Below are 7,500 nucleotides of genomic sequence, written 5' to 3' on the forward strand. Positions count from 1 at the left end.
GGCCTGTGGGCCAAGTGTGTGAAGCAGGACGGCTACTCCGGATGCTACTACTATGACTCAGAGGTACGTCTACTGCTATGACTCAGAGGTACGTCCACTGCTGTGACTCAGAGGTACGTCCACTGCTGTGACTCAGAGGTACGTCTACTGTTATGACTCAGAGGTACGTCTACTACTATGACTCAGAGGTACGTCAGGATGCTACTACTATGACTCAGAGGTACGTCTACTGCTATGACTCAGAGGTACGTCTACTGCTATGACTCAGAGGTACGTCCACTGCTATGACTCAGAGGTACGTCTACTGCTGTGACTCAGAGGTACGTCTACTGCTATGACTCAGAGGTACGTCTACTGCTATGACTCAGAGGTACGTCTACTGCTATGACTCAGAGGTACGTCCACTGCTGTGACTCAGAGGTACGTCCACTACTATGACTCAGAGGTACGTCTACTACTATGACTCAGAGGTACGTCAGGATGCTACTGCTATGACTCAGAGAGGTATGTCCACTGCTGTGACTCAGAGGTACGTCTACTACTATGACTCAGAGGTACGTCTACTGCTATGACTCAGAGGTACGTCTACTGCTATGACTCAGAGGTACGTCCACTGCTGTGACTCAGAGGTACGTCTACTACTATGACTCAGAGGTACGTCTACTACTATGACTCAGAGGTACGTCAGGATGCTACTGCTATGACTCAGAGAGGTATGTCCACTGCTGTGACTCAGAGGTACGTCTACTACTATGACTCAGAGGTACGTCTACTGCTATGACTCAGAGGTACGTCTACTGCTATGACTCAGAGGTACGTCCACTGCTGTGACTCAGAGGTACGTCCACTGCTATGACTCAGAGGTACGTCAGGATGCTACTGCTGTGACTCAGAGGTACGTCTACTACTATGACTCAGAGGTACGTCTACTGTTATGACTCAGAGGTACGTCTACTACTATGACTCAGAGGTACGTCTACTGCTATGACTCAGAGGTACGTCTACTGCTATGACTCAGAGGTACGTCAGGATGCTACTGCTGTGACTCAGAGGTACGTCTACTACTATGACTCAGAGGTACGTCTACTGTTATGACTCAGAGGTACGTCTACTGCTATGACTCAGAGGTACGTCTACTACTATGACTCAGAGGTACGTCTACTACTATGACTCAGAGGTACGTCTACTACTATGACTCAGAGGTACGTCTACTACTATGACTCAGAGGTACGTCTACTGCTGTGACTCAGAGGTACGTCTACTACTATGACTCAGAGGTACGTCTACTGTTATGACTCAGAGGTACGTCAGGATGCTACTGCTATGACTCAGAGGTACGTCTACTACTATGACTCAGAGGTACGTCCACTGCTATGACTCAGAGGTACGTCTACTGCTGTGACTCAGAGGTACGTCTACTGCTGTGACTCAGAGGTACGTTCACTGCTGTGACTCAGAGGTACGTCTACTGCTGTGACTCAGAGGTACGTCTACTGCTGTGACTCAGAGGTACGTCTACTGCTGTGACTCAGAGGTACGTCTACTGCTATGACTCAGAGGTACGTCAGGATGCTACTGCTATGACTCAGAGAGGTACGTCCACTGCTGTGACTCAGAGGTACGTCTACTGCTATGACTCAGAGGTACGTCTACTGCTGTGACTCAGAGGTACGTCCACTGCTGTGACTCAGAGGTACGTCCACTGCTGTGACTCAGAGGTACGTCTACTGCTATGACTCAGAGGTACGTCAGGATGCTACTGCTGTGACTCAGAAGTACGTCCACTGCTGTGACTCAGAGGTATGTCCACTGCTGTGACTCAGAGGTATGTCCACTGCTGTGACTCAGAGGTACGTCCACTGCTGTGACTCAGAGGTACGTCCACTGCTGTGACTCAGAGGTACGTCCACTGCTATGACTCAGAGGTACGTCTACTGCTGTGACTCAGAGGTACGTCTACTACTATGACTCAGAGGTACGTCTACTACTGTGACTCAGAGGTACGTCTACTGCTATGACTCAGAGGTACGTCCACTGCTGTGACTCAGAGGTACGTCCACTGCTATGACTCAGAGGTACGTCCACTGCTGTGACTCAGAGGTACGTCTACTACTATGACTCAGAGGTACGTCCACTGCTGTGACTCAGAGGTACGTCCACTGCTGTGACTCAGAGGTACGTCCACTGCTGTGACTCAGAGGTACGTCTACTACTATGACTCAGAGGTACGTCCACTGCTGTGACTCAGAGGTACGTCCACTGCTGTGACTCAGAGGTACGTCCACTGCTGTGACTCAGAGGTACGTCCACTGCTGTGACTCAGAGGTACGTCCACTGCTATGACTCAGAGGTACGTCCACTGCTGTGACTCAGAGGTATGTCCACTGCTGTGACTCAGAGGTATGTCCACTGCTGTGACTGAGGTACGTTCACTGCTGTGACTCAGAGGTACGTCCACTGCTGTGACTCAGAGGTATGTCCACTGCTGTGACTCAGAGGTATGTCCACTGCTGTGACTCAGACGCCGGTGCGGGGAGGCAAGACTTCTCCAGGAGAAGTTAAGTTACTAGGGCAGGCAGGCTACATCATGTTAACACTGTCACCAGCCAGTGGTTGTGACGTTAGCTTGTTAGCTTGCAGCTGCTCGTCGAGATAAACAACGAGACGAGACCACCTGTAACTTATTTCTTATTTTGTTGCCCTGGCCGCGCGGCTGCGCTGCAAAAACAGACGGATCTGCAAGCTCTCAACGCTGCAAAAACAGGCAGGACGCGGCGCCTTGAGAGCTTGCAGATCTGGCTCTTTTTTTTTGCGACCTGCAGTGAGCTGTTCTCGCTTTACTTTTATGACACGAATGTATCGTCCTTCGGCGATTTTTGGACAGACGATGGATGGGCGGTTGGAAAAATGTGGCACATCGCCCAACCTTAGTGTGTGTGTGTGTGTGTGTTCCAGTGGTATTCCAAAGTGGACCAGCTGGACCTCCGTCTGCTCCAGTTCTGCCTCCCCGCGGCGGTTCTGTTCGGCGTGACGGCGCTGCTGCTCTGCCTGTCGGGGATGTGTAAGACCTGCTGCTGCTCGGACGGACCGGAGCCCGACATCAAGACGGCCTCCTGCCTGGTCAACAGCGCAGGCTGCCACCTGGTGGCCGCAACCTTCCTCCTCCTGGGCGGGGCCATAGGCTCCGCCCCCTCCGTCTGGTTCCTGTTCCGCACCAAGGAGCTGAACGCCAGGTGAGAGAACGAACGGCCCACGTAACCCGTTTACAGCGTCCGATGAGTTAACCCGTTCTGACCTGAGATCAGGTTCTACAAAATGTTCTTCTACATCCTGACAGTTTTCTGAGAAAGCCTATGTTTCTGTGTCAGTCGTTCTTCGGTCTGCTATTTTTCAAATAGCTAAAGCATAACGTAATGCTAACGCCAAAAGGGGTTCCCGCCCAAAATGGGTTGTTGTTTATCAACGGTCTGGGGGCTCATTCTGTTGTTTATCAACGGTCTGGGGCTCATTCTGTTGTTTATCAACGGTCTGGGGCTCATTCTGTTGTTTATCAACGGTCTGGGGGCTCATTCTGTTGTTTATCAACGGTCTGGGGCTCATTCTGTTGTTTATCAACGGTCTGGGGCTCATTATGTTGTTTATCAACGGTCTGGGGCTCATTCTGTTGTTTATCAACGGTCTGGGGCTCATTCTGTTGTTTATCAACGGTCTGGGGCTCATTCTGTTGTTTATCAACGGTCTGGGTCTCATTCTGTTGTTTATCAACGGTCTGGGGGCTCATTCTGTTGTTTATCAACGGTCTGGGGCTCATTCTGTTGTTTATCAACGGTCTGGGGCTCATTCTGTTGTTTATCAACGGTCTGGGGCTCATTCTGTTGTTTATCAACGGTCTGGGTCTCATTCTGTTGTTTATCAACGGTCTGGGGGCTCATTCTGTTGTTTATCAACGGTCTGGGGGCTCATTCTGTTGTTTATCAACGGTCTGGGGATTCATTCTGTTGTTTATCAACAATCGTAGATATATATTCTGTGACTACCTAAAGTCAGGCATGTAACGATTCACTCAACTCACGATATCACTGCATTCCTCCCCGTCCCCCCCCCCCCTGTGTCCCCCCCCTCCCCTCAGGTACGGGCCCATCTTCTCCGACGGCTTCGCGCCCTACGCGGCCATCGGCTGCAGCGGCGGGCTGGTTGTCGCCGCCCTGCTGATGTTCATGTGGTACTGCATGTGCAAGAAGCTGCCCTCGCCCTTCTGGCTGCCGCTGCCCTCGCTGCCCTCCGCCGCCCACAACGGCTACCCCTCCTCGCCCACCGCGGCGGCGGCGGGCTACGGACCCTTCGTTCCCACCGTGGTGGAGGCCCAGCCCCAGGCGGGGGGGCCCCAGGCGGGGGGCCCCTGCTACGCCCAGAGTGTGGTGATGGCCGCCGCCGGCCCGGCGCCCATGCCTCCTCAGGTACGCTGCGGGTCGTTAAGAGGAAGCAATCTGATTGGTTGAAACGGCCTTCTAGCCGTGGTTCAAACGAGCACCACTACACCACACCCAATCAAAACAAAGGATTCAGCCGCTCTGTTCTCCCAGAGCGCTAGCAGACTCGGTGGCTAGTTTATAGCTAGTTTCTGTTCTCCCAGAGCGCTAGCAGACTCGGTGGCTAGGCTATAGCTAGTTTCTGTTCTCCCAGAGCGCTAGCAGACTCGGTGGCTAGGCTATAGCTAGTTTCTGTTCTCCCAGAGCGCTAGCAGACTCGGTGGCTAGGCTATAGCTAGTTTCTTGGGACATTTGTGGTCGTAGTGACTATACATCTGTCATTAAAAATATATTTTTTTTCAGCGATTTTCTTAGTTTTAAGGGTAACTGTTGTAGAATTGCAATATTACCCCAGATAGTGGCTTTAGAAAGATGAGACAAAGATGGAGCCCCATGTCTACTATAGCCAGGATATAAAAAAAACCCTACCCTAATCTGCTAATATAACTATCGGCAGATACTCAAAATCAAATGATCGGAATCGGATCGGAAGCTCATAAAAACGTGATCGGGATCCTAGAATGTACCGTTGAAATGATCCCTAGAATGTACCGTTAAAATGACATGTTGAGCTTGTAGATCTGCTATTTTTGAAAAACCTAAGAACGACTGACACATAGAAACATAGCTTTTTCAGAAAACTGTCAGGATGTAGAAGATTTTTTTTTAGAATCTGATCTCAGGTCAAAATGGGTTAATGCCAAAAGGCAAAAGAAACCATTAAATCCTTTTTAAATCGCTCATTATTTGTACGACAATTAAATCGTCAAACTGACTAAAACAACATGTCCCAGATGTCAAACTGACTAAAACAACATGTCCCAGATGTCAAACTGACTAAAACAACATGTCCCAGATGTCAAACTGACTAAAACAACATGTCCCAGATGTCAAACTGACTAAAACAACATGTCCCTTTCCACCAGGTTTACATGTCCCAGATGTCAAACTGACTAAAACAACATGTCCCAGATGTCAAACTGACTAAAACAACATGTCCCAGATGTCAAACTGACTAAAACAACATGTCCCAGATGTCAAACTGACTAAAACAACATGTCCCAGATGTCAAACTGACTAAAACAACATGTCCCAGATGTCAAACTGACTAAAACAACATGTCCCTTTCCACCAGGTTTACATGTCCCAGATGTCAAACTGACTAAAACAACATGTCCCTTTCCACCAGGTTTACATGTCCCAGATGTCGGCAACAGAAGGCTACGGATCAGAGGTGTACAGCTACGCCCCGTCCCAGAGCTACGCCCAAAGCTACGCCCAGAGCTACGCACCGTCTCAGGGCTACGCCCCCTCCCAGCAGGGATACGCCCCCTCCCAGCAGGGCTACGCCCCCTCCCAGCAGGGATACGCCCCCTCCCAGCAGGGATACGCCTCCAGCTACGTGGGGGCGGGGCAGCGCTACTCCACGCGCTCCCGCATGTCCGCAATCGAGATCGACATCCCCCTCCTCACGCAGCAACGTTAACCCTTTCACCTCCTCACGCAGCAACGTTAACCCTTTCACCGCTTCGTTCATCCTGATCCCGCCCCCCGTTACATGACGACGCCCAGTCCCGCCCCCACCTTTCATGACGACGCCCAGTCCCAGGAATTGATTCCCCCTTAATTTTCCTCGTAGACATTTCAAAACCTATTTATTTAAAGACCAACTCGACGACAAACACAATATTTTGGACCAAACAAATAATCACAAAGAAGACAAAACTTTCTTTCAAATATATATTTGTTCGGCCCCCCCCGGGTAGTGAGATTGAATACGTTACATACCGTACGCAGCATGAAGGATTTATTAACACAGATACACCATGGAACCAAATGGACCTCGCTGGGTCTATGTGGAACCAAATGGACCTCGCTGGGTCTATGTGGAACCAAATGGACCTCGCTGGGTCTATGTGGAACCAAATGGACCTCGCTGGGTCTATGTGGAACCAAATGGACCTCGCTGGGTCTATGTGGAACCAAATGGACCTCGCTGGGTCTATGTGGAACCAAATGGACCTCGCTGGGTCCATGTGGAACCAAATGGACCTCGCTGGGTCCATGTGGAACCAAATGGACCTCGCTGGGTCCATGTGGAACCAAATGGACCTCGCTGGGTCTATGTGGAACCAAATGGGACCTCGCTGGGTCTATGTGGAACCAAATGGACCTCGCTGGGTCTATGTGGAACCAAATGGACCTCGCTGGGTCTATGTGGAACCAAATGGACCTCGCTGGGTCTATGTGGAACCAAATGGACCTCGCTGGGTCTATGTGGAACCAAATGGGACCTCGCTGGGTCTATGTGGAACCAAATGGGACCTCGCTGGGTCTATGTGGAACCAAATGGACCTCGCTGGTTCCATGCGTATCTGTTACCATTTGAAGTTAAATATTGTACATTTTAATGTGAAACTGTTGTTTTTATTTGCATTTTCCACACATTAATTAACCCATTCTGGACAGGAACCCCTTTTTTTGGTGTTTTAAACACTATGTTATAATTTAGCTGTTGAAAAATAGCAGATCTACAAGCTCGTAGCGCGCCACTCGGTGGCGCGCTACGAGCTGGTAGGTCTGCTATTTATTTTTTTAAATCTTTGAATATGTATTCTTTCAAAGTGAATGTTTTTAACTCAGGTCTAAATGTCTTAACTCTACTAACTAAACTAAAAGTATGTTGTTCTATCCTGAGTATCTTTAGGACACGATATGAATATAATAAGCAATAATTAATGTTTATCAGTAAATGTTGACTTCTATAGGATAGCTCACTATTATGACGCTCACTATTATGACGCTCACTATTATGACGCTCACTATTATGACGCTCACTATTATGACGCTCACTATTATGACGCTCACTATTATGACGCTCAGTATTATGACGCTCACTACTATGACGCTCACTATTATGACGCTCACTATTATGACGCTCACTATTATGACGCTCACTATTATGACGCTC

At 49.4% G+C, this 7,500-nt stretch overlaps 2 protein-coding genes across 2 annotated transcripts in view; one reads left to right on the forward strand and one right to left on the reverse strand.

The window, feature by feature from the left end:
* cldn12 (claudin 12) overlaps positions 1-6,063 on the forward strand; it is a 9,358-nt gene extending 3,295 nt beyond the window's left edge. Inside the window, exons 2-5 of the mRNA XM_080768987.1 lie at positions 1-63; positions 2,956-3,233; positions 4,130-4,457; positions 5,719-6,063. The exon at positions 1-63 is cut by the window's left edge and continues 318 nt beyond it. Of these exons, the coding sequence (XP_080625113.1) occupies positions 1-63; positions 2,956-3,233; positions 4,130-4,457; positions 5,719-6,015 (966 nt within the window). The 3' untranslated portion in view covers positions 6,016-6,063. The remainder of the gene's footprint in view (positions 64-2,955; positions 3,234-4,129; positions 4,458-5,718) is intronic.
* Positions 1-7,500, reverse strand: part of adam22 (ADAM metallopeptidase domain 22) — a gene marked incomplete at both ends in the record, with an annotated part of 108,409 nt that overhangs the window by 56,616 nt on the left and 44,293 nt on the right. The window lies entirely within an intron of this gene.

Source organism: Protomyctophum bolini, assembly GCF_963924005.1.
Source record: "Protomyctophum bolini genome assembly, chromosome: 7".
Taxonomy (NCBI): Eukaryota; Metazoa; Chordata; class Actinopteri; order Myctophiformes; family Myctophidae; genus Protomyctophum; species Protomyctophum bolini.